Genomic DNA, 20984 nt, shown 5'->3' with positions numbered 1-20984 from the left:
TCTTTGGAGGCTTTTAAGCAGAGGCTGGATGGCCATTTGTCAGGGGTGATTTGAATGCAATATTCCTGCTTCTTGGCAGGGGGTTGGACTGGATGGCCCATGAGGTCTCTTCCAACTCTTTGATTCTATGATTCTATGATTCTAAGGCTAAAACAAAACAGGCACAAGAAATGGCAAAAAGATATTAATTTGCCTCCAAGGTTCCTGGACAAGAATGCAGTTTTAAAATGTTCATGAAAAGAGAAATGGGGCTGGAGATATGGCAGAAATGTGGCTATCCAAGGTCTAGTGAGGGGCATGTCTTGACCTCAGAGCATTGATAGTTGCTTCGGGATGTTTATGCATATCTTCGTCTATGCCTTTCTGTTAGACTTGTGCGTAGAATTCATTTCTTCCATTTCCTCCGTTTCTTTTGGGAGTCTGTAATGGTAAAGGCCCTCCTGGTACAAAAACCCACTCAACATGAAAGCAAGCAGGAGCCGATCTCGGCGCCTCCTCTTCTTTTCGGCATCACTGTTTAATCTAATAAAAAGAAAATCCTAATTCCCTGTAAACTACTCTCCTCTTCCAGGAAGTCATTGCTCTTCCTCACCTTGAAGCCTTCTTAAAATGCCTTGGAAAGAGTGTGTGGCTGCTGGCATGGTGCAGCCTAAGAGAGAAAGTGTGCATGCCTGCCTTCAGCTACGCACCTCTCCTCTAGAGTAAGAAAATGAGAACTTGCCCTGGAAAGAGTGTGTATGGTGTGCAGGCCCGGGAGAGAAAGTGCGTGCCTGCTTGCAGCTGAGTGCTTCTCCTCTAGAGTAAATACAGGTAAAAAGCCTCCTTGAAGTGTGTACCTGCCTGCAGCCGAGCACCTCTCCTCTAGAGTAGAAACAGGTTACATGCCTAAAATGATGGGAAGGGGACTCCCTTCCCCAGTAATGGGCTAAAATAAATTTATATTTTGGCAACCCAGAGCGAAAAGAGATATCTGCCCTCCCAATCTCAGGAGGCACCCAAAAAACAGATCGGGGCTCCCAATGAAAGCCGGGACACAAAATGGGTCAAAATTTACCTGGATTGCACAAGCCTACTTAATGCATAGCTGAATCTTGTAAGATTTGGAGGTGCCATAAGAAGCAATATTAGAGCAGCAAAGTAGGACTTGGACATATCTGAGTCCCACTGAAAGTTATTCTTCTTTCTGTCGGCCACCTGGTATACTCTGTGTCTTGAGGTGACAACAGAAATTGGACAGGGGAAACCTAGAGAATATTGACATGGCATAATAAGAGAAATAGTATTACATAAACACTTTAAAAAAAGTCCATGGCCTCACTTCAGAGTGATGTGAAATAAGCAAACTTAAAGGTTTTTGCCACAACACTATGAATGGTATTGACAAACTGGAGTGAGACCACAACAGTGGTTTCTCACATCTTCAGCCTTGGCCTCAAGGTGTCCCTTAAGATAGTTCTGAGGACAGTTCTGCTCTGTGTTTTACAACAAATAAGAAGAGAGAATGTCTCCCTGAAGTTGCTATTAAAGTACTACAACTTCCCCCATCCCTGAAATCCTAACATAGGAACTTTCTGCATTGAAATGAGCCTTCAATTTCAAGCTTGTGTGGTGTAGTATAGGTTGAGTATCTATCCCTCGTCCAAAATGCTTGAAGTGTTTTGGATATTTATTTATTTATTTTTGCAATATTTGTATTGCATTTGCATATAGGTACATAATGAAATCTTGGGGTATACTTGAGTCTAAACATTACATTCATTTATGTTTCACATACACATTGTACACATAGCATGAAGGTAATTTTATATAACATTTTTAATAATATTGTGCATTTAGTGTAGATATTGAACTATCACAAAGCAAAGGTTCTGACTCTCTCGGGTCATTATTGCACCCTTCCTGTCCTTAGGATGGGGGATAGCAGCAATTTACCATCATAGTGATAGACAGCTTCACACAGACACTGACATCGTATGATGGTGACTCAGTGATTGGGAAGCATAATTTCACCTCCACACTGCGCTGCTACTTCTTCTCGTTTTTCATTTCATTTCATTTTTATAAGCACTTCACATTTGCGAAAAAATTAAAATGAAATATACAAAAAAATGGGAAGAAGTCATGACAGGGAGACCAGCAACAGGTATTGCATGATATTGCTTAATACAAACCATTTGTATCAGTTTGCCACCTCCTTGTGATAAAATCCTCAGCTATTCTCATTACAATTTTGGATTTTGGGATATTTGGGAGTTGGGGGTGTTGGAAATAGCAACCTTCCAAGCCTCCACTAACAGTTTGTTAATATATACAGTTGTTAGCCTGCATTCTGTGTGAATGTTGATTTGCAAGTTTGGCTTTCGTTTTTGATGCGGGAGGAGTATAGTTGTGATTAAACTGAGCATGTGCAAACTCAGAACTCCATTTTTTGTTCATTTTGCTTTTGGACTTAAGTGAGGTAGATCTGTGTTAATGGACTTCAATGGTATAAGTTTGCTTACCACTTCATTGGAGGTGGATGTGTGTGCTCATCCACCTCCACTTAGATAATGTGGGATTTTCTGCCTTGATATTATGGATATAGGGCTGTGTGGAAGGGCCCTAGGAACTGCAGCATCACCATTCCCTCAAAGACTATAGCCCTGACAAACAGAAGGAATATTCACTTCTAGAACTGGATACATCACGGACCATCATCAACCTGAGAAACAGACAACTCTCTGAAGACCAAGTATCCATACTAGCGAAAGGAGGAAACTTTGCTGTAACCGCCACCAGGATCCCAGTAGAAAATATCATTGCCAATGTTGAATCAGCAATTTATCGCCTCCCAGAGGAAGAAGCAGAAGAAGTACGAGCGGAAGCAGCAAGGATCCTGAAAAAGGCAAAACTTCCCTCCAGTAATATTACTAGGAAGGAAAGACAAGCCATCAGAGAGCTCAGTTCAGATCCTGATATCCTCATTATGCCAGCAGACAAGGGGAATGCCACAGTAATTATGCATACAGAACAATACAAGGAGAAGATCAAAAAACTCCTGGACCCTACTATATACAAAAAACTCAAGCAAGACCCAACTTCCAAAATAACCAGAAAAACCAACACTCTGATTAAGAACTCCTCCATAAACTTTGACATACGACAGCAGCTATGTAAATCGGAAGCCCTTCCACCCAGGCTTTATGGACTCCCAAAAATCCATAAGGACTCCACCCCACTCAGACCCATCGTGAGTGCCATTGGATCCCCCACATACAACCTAGCAAAATTTCTTGCTGCACAGTTACAAAGCCATATTGGGCTCACTACACACTACATCAAGGACTCAGTCCACTTCATAGAAAAAATCAGCAATCTCAAGCTAAATACCAACGACAAACTGATCAGCTTCGATGTGGTATCTCTATTTACCATGGTCCTGGTAGCAGACACCATGGCACTCATCAACCAGAGGTTCCCAGAAGACATCACGGCTCTGTTTCACCATTGCCTTACCACCAGTTACTTTCAGTGGGACAATGAATTCTACGAACAGAAAGATGGAGTAGCTATGGGGAGCCCTCTCAGCCCGGTCATAGCTAACTTCTACATTGAACACTTTGAAAAACAAGCCCCGGAGACAGCAACCAAAAAGCCCACAATATGGTTCAGATATGTGGATGACACCTTCACCATTTGGAGCCATGGAGAAGAAGAACTCAACAGGTTCCTGGACCATCTTAACAGCATCCACCCAAAAATCCAATTCACAATGGAAAAAGAAAATGAAGGAAGACTGCCTTTTCTAGATGTCCTAGTCATCTGCAAACCAGATCAACAATTGGGTCACACCGTCTACAGAAAACCCATACACACAGATAGATATCTACGTAAAAACTCCAACCATCACCCAAGTCAAAAAAGAAGCACCATTAAAGCCTTGGCAGACCGTGCAAAAAGAATCTGCGAACCCCACCTCCTCCAAGATGAACTGAACCACCTCAACTGGGCTCTCCAGGCCAATGGATACTCCACCTCAGACATCAGAAGAGCTGCAAGACCAAGAACAAGCCACGAGAGTAAAGATGAAGATCCACCCAGAGGAAAAGTGTTCCTGCCATACATCAAGGGAACCACTGACCGCATAGGGAAGCTGATGAGGAAACACAACATACAAACAATCTACAAACCCACCAAGAAAATCCAACAGATGCTGCGTTCGGCAAAGGACAGGAGGGATCCTCTCGCCTCTGCAGGAGTCTACCGTGTGCCATGCAGCTGTGGACAAGTCTACCTAGGGACCACCAAACGCAGCATTGCCCAGACACGCATCAAGGAACATGAAAGGCACTGCAGACTACTTCAACCAGAGAAGTCAGCCATAGCTGAGCACCTGATGAACCAGCCTGGACACAGCATATTATTTGAGAACACAGAAATGCTGGACCACTCCAACAACCACCATGTCAGACTACACAGAGAAGCCATTGAAATCCACAAGCATGTGGACAATTTCAACAGAAAGGAGGAGACAATGAAAATGAACAAAATCTGGCTACCAGTATTAAAAAAAACTCTAAAATTACAACAGCAAAACAGCAGAGAGGAAACAACCAGGCACATCTTAACACCTCTCAACAGAACATTTTCCCAGGCTCAGGCAGGCCTTTAAATGCTAATGAAGGTGGTCAGCTGAAACATTCACACCTAGCTTCAGCAGAGAGCTCTTTGCCCCACCCCAGTCATTCCACAGATATATAAACCCATTTTCCTATTTCCAACAGACCTCACTACCTCTGAGGATGCTTGCCATAGATGCAGGCGAAACGTCAGGAGAAATGCCTCTAGAACATGGCCCTATAGCCCGAAAAAACCTACAAGAACCTATTCACTTCTATATTCCTTGATTTCCAGAGTTGGGCATTCTTCCAACAACCTATCTTTATAGGAGTATGTTTCCTTATTGGTGCTGTCCCCTCCCCCTGCCAGTGATCAATGCATGCTTTCTCAGTTTCCAGCTATGTGATCCCTTGTTTAATTCAAATAATGGTAGACAAATTCCCCAGATTCTTTCAGTCAAGCCCTTCACTATTTTTTTCTTGGCAGGATTTGTTCAGAGTGGGTTTGCCTTAGCCTTCCTCCGAGGTTAAGAGAGTGTGATTTATCCAATGAGATCCAGTGGATTTCCATGGCTGATTGGGGATTCAAACCCTGGTCTCTAAGAGTCATAGTCCAACGCTCAGATCATTACGCTCTGCTGGCTCTGGATGGGATTAGCAACTGGATTTAGACTTAAGGGTCAAATTCCCAATTCCGGATGTAACATTAATTTAAATGGCTGGTATATGATAGTGGCTACAGGATATGTTATATGGAATTTTTTTAAATTAAAGGTTTATGAGTATTTGGCTCATGTGAGACAAGACTGTCTTAAAATAAGAATTTGGTAACCAGCCTGATGTTGTGAAACTTTAGGTCAGAAGAGGTGCCTCTTTCAACACCAGAGTTTCCTAATGTGGTTTCTTCAACTTAATTGTAATACATAAAAACTTAAACTACCATTGGATTGAATTGGGTCATAATGTTATTGATCAAAATGAAAATGCATGTCAAACATTTGGGAAATAGCAGACATACATACATGTCTGCCTAAGCTGGACTGAGGGCCTTTTGTCAATATATTTCAGTTCATCTCCTTACATTGGTTAAGCTGTTTAAAACTGATGGGAGCTGTAGTCCAACCACATCTGGAGGTCCACATGTTTCCCATCCCTAACTCACAGCAGGCTTTGCCTATGTAGCCAAACAAGGATTACTAGTTGTTTCCAAAGAAAAGGAGAAAAAAGAGCCCACAGGAGAGCTTTTGTTCATGTTATTAATTTTACTGACCTTGCCCAATTTTTATTTTGGCTCTTCTATGCCTCCACGTTTTCAGCTGATATAAATAGCTAAATTGAACATTATTTCTGAAGTTGTAATGTGAAAGACTCTTTAGAGCCGCTCATGTTGTATAAAGGTGGCTTTTCATGATTTGCAAATGACTAATTTTCTCTTTGGGGTTTGTGGCTGGTTGACAGTGAGTAACTTTAGTAACTGCAGTGGAAAAGATGTCCTTTAGTCACTCAAGTTGCTAAGGCAAATCAAGCAAAATAGAAGCAAAATAGAAGCTTGAAATAATCTGGAAAAACAAATTACTTCAAGCAATTTCATAGGGCACAGAGATTAATTTTACTGTTAATTATAAATAACGAGTATTAAACTTTGATCTCCTCAAAACATTACCTTCTGTTCATGTCCTAAAAGCATATAATCTAGTTCTGCTACTAAATATACATTTCCAAAATGCAAATCAATTTAGCAATTATGTTTTTACTCCAAGCAGCCTGAGGAGTTGCAGTACCTAATTGTTTATAGGAAACCTTGGTTTCCTTTTCTTTACGCAATTAGAAGAACTCTAGATCTCTAGAAGCAGCGTGGTACAGATACATTTGATACAGATACATTCTGTACACAATTAAAGTCCGCCCTCTCAACACCGTGGCCCTTCACTTAAAAAATTGGGGACCCCTGCTCTGTTGCAAGTGGCTACACTATCAAGGGCCAAGCTGCAAAATACAGGAGATTGTTATCTAGTTATGGCTTGCGTGTTTGTTGGTTGGTTATTTGGCTGGGGTTGAGCAGTGTTAGTTATTCCCAGCATCGAAAACTAGCCATAATAGTATGCAAGTAACCAAGAATCCTGGAAAGAATTACTTAGTACTGTATCTTCAAACATGACTCAGAAATCTTTAGTGATGTGCTCAGACTGAGGTCTTTGGCCATTATTATTATTATTATTATTATTATTATTAGATTTATTTCTATCTATCTCGCTTTTCTCCCATGATGGGACTCAAAGCAGCCATGGTGATAAGCTCATAGGATGTCAGCTACTGCTAGGAAATGTGTTGTGATAAATATGCACCATACTTTTATGGCTGTTTGATACCTTTTTAAACTGTCATGGCAACATCCTATGGACTCCAGATGTATAGTTCAGTGCAATATTTATAATTGTTTCCTAGATCACTTTAGTGGACCTCTTTGAACTACAACACTGCTGTAGAGGAGAGTCTTATAGCTCTCTGTAATACAGTGGTTCTCAGCCAGATGTTTTGGCCTTCAACTCCCAGAAATCTTAACAGCTGGTAAACTGGCTGGGATTTCTGGGAGTTTTAGTTGTGTGTCCTCAGGGGGGGAGAAGTAAAGCTGTGGCTACCATTTTACTCAGCACTCTGGGTCTCTCCCCTCCAGCACCAACCTTTGACAGTCTGTGGGTCTCTCTCACCCATCACAAACACCAGTAAAGCTGCTGATCCCCAGCACTGGCCAGCAACAGTCTGTAGGTCTCTCTCACCCCACACAAACACCAGGGGACAAGGGGGAAAGCTTCAGCAAGCAATCTGCTATTTGGGCCCAGAGAGATCATCCCATTAATTCAAATTGTTGTACCATACTTAATAAAAATAAGACATCCCCTGAAAATAAGCCATAGTGTGTCTTTTTGAGGAAAAATAAATATAATAAATATTGTGTCTTATTTTCGGGAAAACACGGTTCCTTGGAGAAGAGAACGATCCTGGAAGGAAAAAGAAAGGGGACCCGACCAAGAGGGCCCGACCAAGGGCAAGATGGATGGATGTTACTGTTGAAGTGACTGACTCAACCTTGAAGGAACTGGGGTTGGTGACGGCCGACAGAAAGCTCTGGCATGGACTATGAGGTCACAAAGAGTCAGAAGCAACTGAACGAATAAACACACAATAAATTAAAATGAATTTGAGGCCTTTATCCTATAAAACATTCAGAATATTTTAAGGATATGTACTTTAAAGTGTACTTAATATTTTTAACTGCAATTTATCAATTTGTTATTGTTATTTAATCAATTGTTTCCTTTCTTGAACCACAGAAAAAAAGAGAGCAAGAAATAAATGACATTGCAATGAATCCTGAAAAAAGACTATTGGTGATTAGGAGAATTCATAATATCATATCCTCTGTCCTTCTCAGAAAAGAAAGTAATTCTTTTAAAAAATGTAACAGCGCATCTACTGAAATGATATATGTGATGCATACTTCAGCCAAGCAAATTTAAAACCAAAACTTTGCATGGGTGTGGGGGAGAACTGTAGTAAAGATGTGTGTGTGTGTGGTGATGGTGGGGAATTAAAACATACCCAGATCAGATCCTTAACACAGAATGAAACCTTGAGTAAACATCTCTGAATTTCCTATTTTAGTATGAAAATGAAACAGGCTCAAAGGTTGCAAAGTTAGTTCCATTTCAAAAAGCAGATACTGTGTGAAAGGAGCGGAAGACCTGATGTTGTCCTGATTTGGTTCCATGGCATCAAATCTCTAAATTTGCTTTAAAACTAGTAGAGAAAATAAGTTTGTACAGCCTCCATTGATAAAATGTCCATCTTTTAAAATGTTATTCCTTTTTCCTTGGTCTTTTCCATATTACATTGCACAGCATAGCAGATTCTGTGCAAAAGGTTATGAGGGAGCATTGCTTTGTTGCAACACCTTTCCCAATGTCTCACATTTTCTTCCCTACTGTCCAGAAAAATTAGTTGTATAAACAGGGACTTTGTCTTTTTATTAATACTGATTAGCAGTGGCATAATATATTAGGGACTTCATCACATTGAAGCAGGGAAGTGTTTGGCAGAGTAGAGCTCAGTCATACTTGGTTTTGGAATGAAACTGATGATTTCCCTATCTTCATCACACTGGTAAACGTATCTGTGCTACTCAGTAGTAGTACAAAGTATTCTTTCACTATTCTTTGGGCAGAGAAGGAAAAGAAATGCAGTGCTTCTTGGTGTGTGTCCTTTTCAAACCTATATCACTTGGCTACTTTAGGACAAAGACAGAAAAATCGGGTCTCTTTGGGTGTTGTTGGGTTTTTTGTTTTTTGTTTTTTTGGTTGCAGTTCTCATCCACATTAATCATCATAACTTATGTTGAGGGATAATTGCAATCTAGTTATATGTGGATGACTACTTCTGTGTTAAAAACACAAAATTGATTATTTAATTTGGTTTGCTCATGCATTTAAAAACATTCAGGCAATAATGACAAACTTACTAATTGAGTTTCCTTGTTTGTTTGTTTTTTAAATAATGGAGTTATAAATTGCTAAGTCTAAGGAACTGTCAGGACTGTCTTTCCTCTTTTTATATTTCTACTTTCTGGTTGCTCAAGAGTTTCTACCAACTTATGAGAAAGAAATTGACCAATGCCTAGACTGTGGCTAGAGATCAATGAGAGGAAATCCATAAGGAAAGAAGACTCTGAAGTCTTCTTCTTCCTCTTGTGACAACGACAGTGTCCGTGTAAGAAGCATTAATCTTGCTCATCCATTTGGGATTTGCTTTATGTGACTTCTCAGTGATGCATATATTGTTTTACACAAAAGCCTTTCCGTTACATCATTTAGAAATCATTTTGGGTAAGTAATAACTGAGTAGTGGAAATACAATTCAATACAATACAGTACAATACTTTATTACTGTCACTGACCAGCACAAAGTGGGGCACAAGCACCCTGGGAAGGGGAAACACAGCTCCCCAGTGACACAGTTATTTTTTTTAAAAAAAACAGATTAGAAAACAGTTTAAAAGCACAGTTCAAAAACACAGGTTAATGTAACAGGTATGGAACTGAGGAGGGGAGATTGATATGAGTGGTCAAAGCACTGGGGGGCAGTAAAGGATATGGGAGGGCCACATTACAAGTCAAGTAGCATTTCAGCTGTAACATGTTGCTCTAACTACATTCCCAACAGATGTTGCCTTGAGGGGTCAATCATCATCCCTCTAATTTTAAGTGCTGCAGTACAAAACTTAGCAACACTGTAAGTTATTGTAGTGCTAGAGTCCAAAAGCAGCAGGGTGCAATAATATTTTTCGGTGTGCCCTAGATATTTTAGAAGCCATGGTGTAATGGGATTTGTTCTAAGATCTCTGTAGAACATGCATGGAAGAAATATGTGCTCAGTTGTTTCTACGTGTCCGGACTCACAGGGGCATAGTCTCTCCTTTTAAGGGGATCTTCCGATACCTCCCCTCCAATACAGCTGATGGGAAGGCATGGCATATTGCCAGGGTAAAAGCCCTTTGGTGTTTGGGCACCTCCAGGACTGTTAGGTATGCCATGGGGGCACTGAGGTATCTGTTGGCTTCCCTAACAATAAAGGCTGGGGCACAGGCTAGATCTGATTGATGCTCTATGCCCAGGATCTGTGGCTTAATGAGATCCTTGGCTTGATCCCATCTCATGATTAGCAATTGTCCTTGGCAGAAACCTAGTGTTACGACCTTTACTGCCACTGTTTTAGTCCATGTGGACTGGAAGTCGTCCCTTATGGTTAGAGGGGCAAGACCACGTGCTATATGAGCACGTTGCTTAAAAATTTTCATAATCCAAAATACTTGATTCCCCCCCCCCCCCCAATCTACAAAATGCATTCACATTTTGTAGATTGTATCTAAAATAAGACATACATTATTTATTGTTCTGGTACAATTTCCATTAGGTTAATAGCCAACTGTGTAGCTGTGGGAAATGTGCAAAATAGGGGTATTGTCCCTCATTAGAATTCTGCTCCATCATCATTATTTTTTCAGTCCCTGTATTCTAGCATTGTTGAAAATCATTCACACCTGGAAAATGTCAAGGTTTTGCAATATCTAGCCATTAGTTATAAGAAACATGAGGCATAGCAGTCATTACTGGGAAAGACAACAGGAACCCCAAAGATCACCACACGTTTAACCTCCTGGGTGGAAAATTCTTCTGAGAAAACAGAAATCAGCCAGACTTGAATGTAAAAACAAGTATTTCCTTCATCTGTAGAGTCTGCTATAAACCTTGCTAAAAGATTTATGTAAATGGATGGCATTCAGAAATTTTGGAAAAATTTTCATGACCTCAACATTGAGCTTTGGGGACTGCATTTGGAGTTAGGAGTTAGGACCCACAATTTAAAAAGCAGTGCTCTGGATCAGGGCTTCTTAAACCTTTTCCACTTGTTATTCCTTTCCTGTCCAAGAAATTTTTACGTGACCCCAGGTATATAGGTATATGAAATAGGTATAAAAATCAAACACTTACTGATAATAACTCATAAAAATATTTCAAAACTATTCTTTGCTATACATATTTATTTATTTATTTATTTATTTATTTATTGTATCAGAGGCAAATTGAGAATACAGTTATAATGTATAAAAGCACAAAGTTAAAATAACTTTGTTTATACTATACATATACTTTTACCATTAATTAAAGATGAAAGCAAATTTCTATACTAATAAGATAGATGCGCTTGTTTATTTTTACATACAGAATTGCATCTAGGCTGAATATTTAATACTGCAAGATGTAGAGCATTTTCACATTTTTTTTCATGTCATGCTGGCATGCTTGGCTTGCAGACTCAAATGACAGAATATGTTCTGTTGGCTCTCCTTTTTTCTACTGGATGCATATAAATGTCTAAAACAGCCACTAAGTGGCAAGCTATACATATTTTTCATGACCCCCAGATTCAGTTAAGGGACCCCAAATGGGGTGGTGACCCACACTTTAACAGGCTTTAATCCAACCTCTTGCTGGGCAGTATTTGTTGTGGTGGGATCTGAGAGGAGATTCCATCTGAACATTAGGAAGAACTTCCTGACTGTGAGAGCCGTTCAGCAGTGGAACTCTCTGCCCCGGAGTGTGGTGGAGGCTCCTTCTTTGGAAGCTTTTAAGCAGAGGCTGGATGGCCATCTGTCAGGGGTGATTTGAATGCAATATTCCTGCTTCTTGGCAGGGGGTTGGACTGGATGGCCCATGAGGTCTCTTCCAACTCTTTGATTCTATGATTCTATGATTCTATGATTCTATGATGGTGCCACCTTAGGAGTCATTAGTGGTCCTTAGCCCACTGCATGTGCTGCAGCATTTTGTCCAACTTATGAGCAAATATATTTTATTTAGTTGGGGCATTTATTTTCCCAGTTCCATGGGAGCTAAACCTGGAATTGAGAAGCCAGCCAAAGAAAAGATGACCAGATTCAGCCCAATATAGGTTTTCTACCTGAAGTAGACCAACAAATGATCATTTAGGTCAGAGTACACTACACTGAAGGCCAAACCAATTATTTTACCACATTCAGCAACCTTTCTTCCAAATATCTACTGTCATCTGTGAGAGTAAAACACGTTAATAACATCCTTGACTCTTTGCTGCCTTTAAAACATCCTGTCTATTGCCAGAAGCAGCAGCCTCCGTGCAGACTGACCATTGATTTGGGATTAGCGTTGATTCATATAGGATCTCATATGTTCTACCAGTGGATCCCAAACTTTGGTACTCCAGGCGTTTGGGACTTTGGCTCCCATAATTCCTAACAATAGGTAAGCTGACTGGGATATCTGGGAATGGAAATCTAAAACACCCGGAGGACCAGAGGTTGGGAACAGTTTGGAAACCACCGTCTATAGCAGGGGTCCTCAAACTTTTTAAACAGAAGGCCAGGTCACAGTCCCTCAAACTGTTGGAGGGCTGGATTATAATTTGAAGGGAAAAAAAGAACGAATTCCTATGCACACTGCACATACCTTATTTATAGTGCAAAAACCACTTAAAAACAATACAATAATTAAAATGAAGATCAATTTTAACAAATATAAACTTATTAGTATTTTAATGGGAAGTGTGGGCCTGCTTTTGGCCGATGGGGTTGTTGTTGTTGTTGTTGTTGCTGTGTGCTTTCAAGCCGTTTCAGACTTCGGTTGAACCTGAGCGAGGGCCGGGTAAATGACCTTGGAGGGCTGTATCCGGCCCCCGGACCTTAGTTTGAGGACCCCTGGTCTAGAGCAAGGTCAGAGTTGTGTGGCCCTGCGTATGTTGTGAGACTGCACATCCCAGCAGTTGTAGCCAACATAACTGATAAAGAAGAGTATTGGAGTTGTAGCCCGGCAACCTCTGGAGGGCTGCATTTCACTCACCTCTACTCTGGAGAAATTGCAACTCAGAGAGCCCTGCCCATTTCCGTTTGTTGTTACGATGGCCAGAGTGTGATAAAAGAATGTGGTTTCCTCTTCAACATGTGAAAGCTGTTGAGAAGAGTCAGTTAGAAGGAACAGGCTTCTGACTTGATGGTTCAGCCTTTTGTCTGACATCTTCCTCCCCTTGGCTCAGGCTTTACTCAGTCTTTCCCAGCATGGAGGCCCCAGGGAGGACAAGCCTTAGGGAAGACGGCAGAAAAGTATGTAACTTTTTTACTGCAGAATGTGGTTTAAGTACGTGTTGCAACTTGTTATTTTCTTCTTTCATTCTCTCTTTCAGTTTTTTTAGATACTGAAGCCAGAAGAAATGTGATAGATATTATCTGAGCTACACAACTGCTTTATGTTATCCTCCAGAGAGCTTGGAATACCATTTTAGAGGCATATACTACTTTGCTTTACTATTGGTCTGGTGGCTCATGCTGCTTTATCACCATTGGTGGGTATGGGAGGAAAAAGTGGAAACCAGACATGAGTTAAATTGGGAAGACAGGATACTTGGGGGCAGGGAGACCTGTTGTTGGACAGATTGGGGTTGCCTTGCCTCCAGCAGATAGTTTTGACTTCTCCCATGGATTGGCTGATATAGCAGGCCTTGCCAGGTGCTTACCAGACAATTGTGACTTAATGTCCCTCCTTGAGCATTTGTTGGTCTGAAAACCATAGAACCTGGAGTCCAGTCTACCTTACTTCGCCTACACATTGTCTACTAGAAGGGAATTATATGGGAGGGTAGTTAATTGGTAGTTGCATTTATCTTAAAGTTGTAGCTGTCTCATTTATCCCATAACATTGTGTCTCGCCTCTCTGGTTCAGTGCAGTATTCTCACTAGACCAGTTAGAAAGGAGTATCTAGCAGCTCCTAAGCTTCTAGTTAGTGCATACAACTTTGCATAATATTAAACATTTTTGGAATTCCTCTGACTGGCTTACTGGATACTCGATGTTCCTGAATAAATAGGTTGTTAATGTCATGCTGACTTTAGGTAGTTTCTCTGCATTTATTTGAAGTAACTGTCTAGTTTGGAGAAGTAACCATTTTGCAGATATTCAGTGGTTTTACTATTAGTCCATTCAATACTATTGTAGCACAGCAATATCTTATTTTATTTGTAATCAGAATAGAGTTTAATTAAAATAGTGTTTCTTTCAGTCCTCAGCTGTTGGTTCACAGGCTGTCCTAAATTCTGATCTATCTTGTTATGGCATTCATCTTTCTAAATAAATCAATGACTCTGACGTTAGTAGTTTCCAGACACCAGCTAACAATGATGGTATTGTTTGTTTAAAAAATATGAAAAATATCACAGTGTTGCCAAACATTTAGCAGGGCTGCCAAATGCTCTGCCTCTGACAAGAAGTATAAGTCAAGACATCTTACTGCTTAAGAAATTTCAGAATTATTTAGCATTGCTGTTGTGTATTTATTGATACCTATGTTTTTTTAAAAAAAAATGATTTTGAAGAAACCCTAGGTTTCCAGTTGTGGATGAAATGTAATGTACTAGATAGAAAGACAGAAAGTACAAAGGGGAAGTCATAATAATCATTCATAGAGGTCAAGTGAACAGGTCAGAGGAAGAAGGATATTGTGCACTCCTCTTGGCCTTTCAGCAGCAACATTTCTGAAGGGTAAATAATGTGTTCTGGATCATAGTCTCACTGGACTGCAATCCACCCCAAGGCCTAGCGAATGTGTGGGAGATTGGGGAAACAAGGGTGGGGGGGGGGGGGTACATAGTAAGCTAGTTATTCTGCCTCTTGCCTGTTTCATCTGTAGTTCTCAAATCTCTGGAACTGGAATGTCTCTCCTGGGGAGTTTGTGTGTGTCTCAGTATAAGAGGAGTCTCAGGACAAAAGTACTGTCTTCAAACATGACCCCTCCCCCATAAGACATAGTAAGTTATAGTTTTGCTAAGGACAAGGACATCAGGCTGGATAATAGGGGTCAAGTCTTGGTCAATTTGCAAAGACACTAATAACAACAACAGGGACTCTCCCCATGTCAGATAGTGTGTACATTTAATCAAGGTTTTATGCCCTAAATTTCATACATAGCAGAGGGTAACAAATTTATTACTGAAAAACCATGCCACAAAAATCAGTTGACTTTTTCCATCTGAGACACAACTGGGCTAGAGAATTAATGGCTCTCCAATTGGTTTCCCATCTCAGTCAACGACTCACAAACAAAAGGGACTCCCTTTTGAGCTGAGAAACATTTACATATCCAGGCTAAAGATTAGCCAAGAAAAACATTATGCTCTCCAAACTTTATGAGATGGACTCTGGGTGGGGGTGGAGAGGGTTGGCATGAATCCCTTCCCCTTTTTATGAACGTATGCCTTATGAACCCCATATATGTGTCTGTATAAAATATGAAATGCCACCTCTTCATGACCCCAGCACACCAAAGATCTCAGGAAAATCTTCTCATTTCCTGGGATAGATAATCCCCTGACTGAAAGGACTCAACAGAAACCTCTTGCATGAACAATAGGACAATGGGCATGATCTTTCAGACGTCGGAGTTTGCCCATCTGGAGTATGTGCCCCATGGCAAATTCAATCATTCCTCATCACAGGGGACATCCTGCCTAAGGAGAGTATTGATGTCCCCACAAGCCGCCTTCTTTGTTGACATTCCTCGGGCCGATACCAGAAGTTAGATACTATCAATGGAATCATATGTCCGACCCAAGGATTTCAAAGGGTCTGACTTTCGGGTCAGAAAAAGACATATATTCCAAACACTAAGCACAATAGAAAAAGCCTGCTTGAGGACTTAAAAAGTTATTGCCGGTGATTGTACAAACATTAAGTCACCTAATCCACTCATTGTTTCCTGCTCAGACCGTCTCCTTGCTCCCCATTGGCCAAGAGGGCGAGGCGGCGCTGGCTTTCTAATTGGCTGAGGCGCGTCTAAGCCGGCTGCACCTCCCCTCCAGCTGATTACTCCAACCAATCAACATGAAGCCAGCTAAGGGGGGCAGGAGCGGGAAGTTTGAATTTGACAGCTCTGATTCTCTCTAAAAATGTACTGTTCTGCCTTGCAAAACATGCCAGTTTTTGGCAAGGGATTGCAGCTTGACCAGCTGGGACGAAATAACCAGCTGGGACGAAATAAAGGCAACTTGGTGGCATTTTCTTCAACTTGGTGAGACTTTTTATTGGAAAATCGGGGAAAACTTTATTGGGTGCTTCTTTCTGTCTCGCCAGGGCTGAAAGGACTCTCTTTGATGGGTCTGGCTGGTCTCTGCCTCCTGGCAAAGACACCTAAATTCTTGCTTGATATCAAATGCAGTAAATAAATGGTGTCTGGAGGTAATTCTCAACTCTGGTCATGGGAAAGTGCTTCTTTTTTTTCAAGCCAGAAATATTGTTCCATTTTTCAATGCCGAGGAGCCTGCTGTCTGTATACCTCTCTGATTTGTTAGCCTGCATGTCTGTATGGGGCACCCTTTTACCTTCCTGCCAAGGCAGTATCTATTGATCTACTCACATTGCATGCTTTCGAATTGCTAGGTTGGTAGAAGCTAGGGTTGACTGTCAGGAGCTCTCCCCAACTCGCGGCTTCGAACTGCTAACTCTCCAGTCAGCAACTTTCCCTGCAGCTTGCGGTTTAACCCGCTATGCTACTGTGCCCCTCCCCCAGTAGAGAGATGGGTTCTCTCAAGTTTTAAAATCACAAGCTATTTGGGTCTTTCAATGTCAGTACAAGTGCCTTGAATTGAGATAAAAAATGAATTGTCAATACCCCCCCCCCCCCCAATCCTGGGGAATTTAGACTACCTTGCATAGATTTACACCAGACTGTTATGAAAACTGGCTTTTTGTGTGTGTGTGTGTGTGTGTTAGAGGGAGTGTAGAAGTAGTGGATTGTCAAGGCAGCTACATTTTTCCTTCCTGGAACAAGTCATATTTTATCCTATTAAGTTTGAAAACCAGATTCACAGACTGAGTGCAATTTTTTTATTAGTCATTCTAACTTTGTTCCGTCAGCTAATGATCTGTGGCTATTCCAGCACGTACAGTTTTGTATAGCTGGCGATTCCTCTAACTAGCTAGCTTCTCCTGAGGCTTATTTTCCAACAGAGTTTTGCCCAGTAAATTTTTCTGAAAATAGTGGGAGAATCCTGGCCTAACATGAAAACAACACTATACCTGGCCTCTCTTCTTTTGTGCAAAGTGTTGCACAGCAGTCCAATCAATTCTATTTTTTTTCAAGCTGCTGATCTCAGTTTCCTGATATTACTAGTCACAAGAATCCTCAGATTTTATTAAAATGTATGCATTGTCATAACGTCATTTGCAATAAATGTGAAAGCCAGTAAGCCATTGTTTTGTAATGTCACTTTCGGATTTTCTTGAAATGTATGTGCTGCCACAACATCATGTGCAATAAATGTGAAAGCCAGCAGGCTATTGTCTTTTAATGTCACTTTCAATCTTTTGAAAGCTTTTTGAAAGTAGATTTAGGAACATCTTATTTGGAGAAAAAGGACAGCCTTAATTTATGAGACCTTTTTGTTCCTGACTGGGATTGAGATAGATGGATAGACAGAAACAAATATCAGCTGTCCTGCCCTAAACACAAATCCTAGCAGTGTGGGCACAACTTTCATACTCAGTGATGAGGGGAAGAAACTCAGTTTGTGTTCAGTACCAAGACAGACATCCATTAAATAAGACAATGTTGTACATTTTCTTTGAGCTCTGCTTTTAATGTTTTGGTACATATAATAACACCAGAGCTAGTGCAAGATGGTACTCCATTTATACAAAAGGCACTGGGCTCTCAAAGTTGACTGTTTCTTCAAAATTGGCTGCAGGACTGGCTCTCCATCCTACACCATCCACACTAGCTTGGGGAGATGCAAGGGAGGCCACTCCCCAGGTATCTGGCTTTGGTCCCTCTGCATCAGCTACATCCCTCTGCCGAAAGCCAGGGCTAGGTCTGTGGGAAATCACAACCTTCTTCAAGCCTTCTCTGGTAATGTTTATCTATTATCCTGTTGCTTACTGTTTCCTGTATGTATGTTCTGATATGCAGCTACTCTATCGGGGCTGCAGACCACATGATCATTAAAGACAGACTAGCAGACGACAGACTACTGCAGACAGACTACTTCAGACCCCAGATCACACACTTGCTCTGTGATCCTAACAGGTTATTCAGTTGAACAACTGGAACCATTGCCTAGCATAATTATATCTGGTTGTATACCACAAGAGAAGATTCAACTCTAAAGGGTTTTTGACTCTTCTCTGAAGGGTCATACTTTTCTCAAAAATTATGATCTCCAAAAGTGTTTTTCCAAAAAGTTATGAATGCCATTTTTCAAAACATCTACATAACACCCAGTCAAATATTACGCAATTCCATAGATGCTGCCATTTCCCAATAAAATGTAGATGCCGACAGTGGAAGGGCAAAATAACATCAGAGTGGAATGACATCTGGGAAACCTGCACCCAATACTTTGGCCAAATCCTAAACCTTCCCAAGCTTTAGATTTCAACAGTAAATTAAATTTAACCAAAATACATCATTTATTGATCACAACATAGATTAATTGATTATAAGCATGTTTGTAAAAATGGATCATTTCAAAAGACACAAAAGAAAATGATACAGACATTACAGCAATGCATGTGGAAGATGCAAAGATGTATGTGCTGATGATTTAATGAATGCCAAGAATGATTACAAAATCTGAATCTGAATACTGTACATGGGGATATGGATGATGGTGACATCCATGGTTTGTTTTGAACTGCGATCAAGTCGACTTCAACTTGTGGTGATCTTATGACCCGCCACGGGACCCTGTCCTCAACAGTCTTAGGGCCATGGCCTCCTCACTTGATTACATTTAGATGTCATGTGATCTTCCTTTTATCTTACTACTGCCTACCTTAGCAAATGTTATTGTCTTTTCTTGTGAGTCATGCCCTGTCATGATATACCTGCTGAATAATCTGCTGGGCTGTTTTGGGAAGAAGCCTGTTGTTTAGTTTATGTTGAATCTGTTTTTTAAAATCTAGGATATTGTGAGTGTCATCATTAGCATACAATATTCAGAATGCAGAACAAAATAGAATAAGTTTAAACAAAAGCAGCAGGTAATATTTGTAACATGCCATCTTCAGTTGAGATTGTCCCTTGTTTCTCTATACAGTAATTTTGACAGATTGATAGATATTACCCCTCATTTGAGAAAGCTCTCTCCTGCATAGCTGTAAGGTATCCTTTTTGGTAAAGGAGGCATTTAGGGGACAAGGAGATTGGTACAGAAGACGGTGATTTTTACATGTCCATAACCACCATAGGAATGGTATAAAATGGATTACAAGGATAAACACAAATCTGTTTTTAATTTTCATTATATTTTTCTTGTTTCCCCATAGATGGACCTGTCTCATAAATTCACTAGGAAAGAGGTAAGACTCCTAATGTTCATTCTCTTCAATAATTAAAGACCAGACAAAGTTCCTTCGGATGCACCGTGTATAGGCAGTCCCTGAGTTACAAACATCCAACTTACAAATGACCAAATGACTCATAGTTAAAAACGAGGGTGAGACAACAGGAAGTAAGATAAATCTACCCCTCAGAAATCCACTCCTGAAAGAGTTCTCATGCAGAAAATGTGTCTTCACTTAAACTTTTTCATTAATCCTTGTTTCCTCAACAAGCCAATTTTTTTAGAACCCAGTTATCACAGGGACAGAAAGTGCAGTGAAATATTCTAAACAGGAGCACAGACACCAAAACGAACACCAAGTGGGTGTCAACCCTTCACTATGCTATCCAAAGCTGAACTCTCTCTCTTTCTCTCTCTCTCTATATATACACACACACACACACACACACACATATATATATACATGCATATATATACACATACATATAGCTAGAGAGCCCCTGGAGGTGCCGTGGGTTAAACTGCTGAGCTACTGAGCTTGTTGACCGAAAGTTTGCAGGTTTGAATCCGGGGAGCGGCGTGAGCTTCCGCTATCAGCCCCAGCTTCTGCCAACCTAGCAGTTCGAAAACATGCAAATGTGAGTAGATCAATAGGTACCGCTCCGGCAGGAAGGTAACGGCGCTCCATGCAGTCATGCCGGCCACATGACCTTGGAGGTGTCTACAGACAACGCCGGCTCTTTGGTTTAGAAATTGAGATGAGCACCAACCCCCATAGTCGGACATGACTGGACTTAATGTCAAGGGACAACCTTTACCTTATATATATCTATATATCTATCTATATATATAGCTGGAGTTCATTTCAAAAATGTACCTCTTTTGACTTACATACAAATTTAACTTAAGAACAAACCTACAGAACCTGTGCCATTTGTAATTTGGGGACTGCTGTTGGTTTCTCACTGAGGTCTATCTAGATGCCTCGAGAAAGCCAACAAGCAACACAGTGCCTAATAACAAAAATGCACTTTTTTGAACTGAGGAGCTCCATTTAGGCCTTGTATCTTAAAGTATTACATCCATTTATTTGTTCAATCCCCATAGAAAGCCATGTTGCTTCAATCACATTTTATGGCAACAACTGTCATGACATAACTTTGCATTGTGTGAAATCTTTTTTTGGGTTTTTTTTCCCTTGTCAATTTCAATTAGTAAACACATACTGTGAGATTCTTTTTACACAAAATGGAACAGGTTGTAATCTTTGGGCAATATGCATAATGTTTTGTGAAATAAAGCACAAAATACATCTGTGCCTGTTATAAAATCAGCAGTAGATTGTTTCAACAGATGGAAATTAGGAAATCTGGAAATAACTGGTATCCTGGCCCAGAATATTTGCTTCCTGAAGCAAAAATCAACATGGCAACTCCAAATTGTTCTGTGTATGGAAGCCAGTATCATTT

At 40.6% G+C, this 20984-nt stretch overlaps 1 protein-coding gene across 7 annotated transcripts in view; it reads left to right on the top strand.

Moving 5' to 3' along the window:
• The window catches only part of UNC13D (unc-13 homolog D), an 80491-nt gene that overhangs the window by 20374 nt on the left and 39133 nt on the right, over positions 1–20984 (top strand). For 6 of the 7 annotated variants that reach the window (XM_067463796.1, XM_067463795.1, XM_067463793.1 and 3 more), the window contains one exon: positions 19499–19531. In XM_067463796.1, coding sequence (XP_067319897.1) covers positions 19499–19531 — 33 coding nt within the window. Of the gene's footprint in view, positions 1–13147; positions 13288–19498; positions 19532–20984 lie in introns of those variants that run through there. The other variant, XM_060764655.2, reaches the window with a different exon arrangement.

The sequence above is a fragment of the Anolis sagrei genome, chromosome 2 (assembly GCF_037176765.1).
Source record: "Anolis sagrei isolate rAnoSag1 chromosome 2, rAnoSag1.mat, whole genome shotgun sequence".
Classification (NCBI taxonomy): Eukaryota; Metazoa; Chordata; class Lepidosauria; order Squamata; family Dactyloidae; genus Anolis; species Anolis sagrei.
Note: the sequence above shows the minus strand (reverse complement) of the source record. Positions and strands in the feature narration are given on the sequence as shown.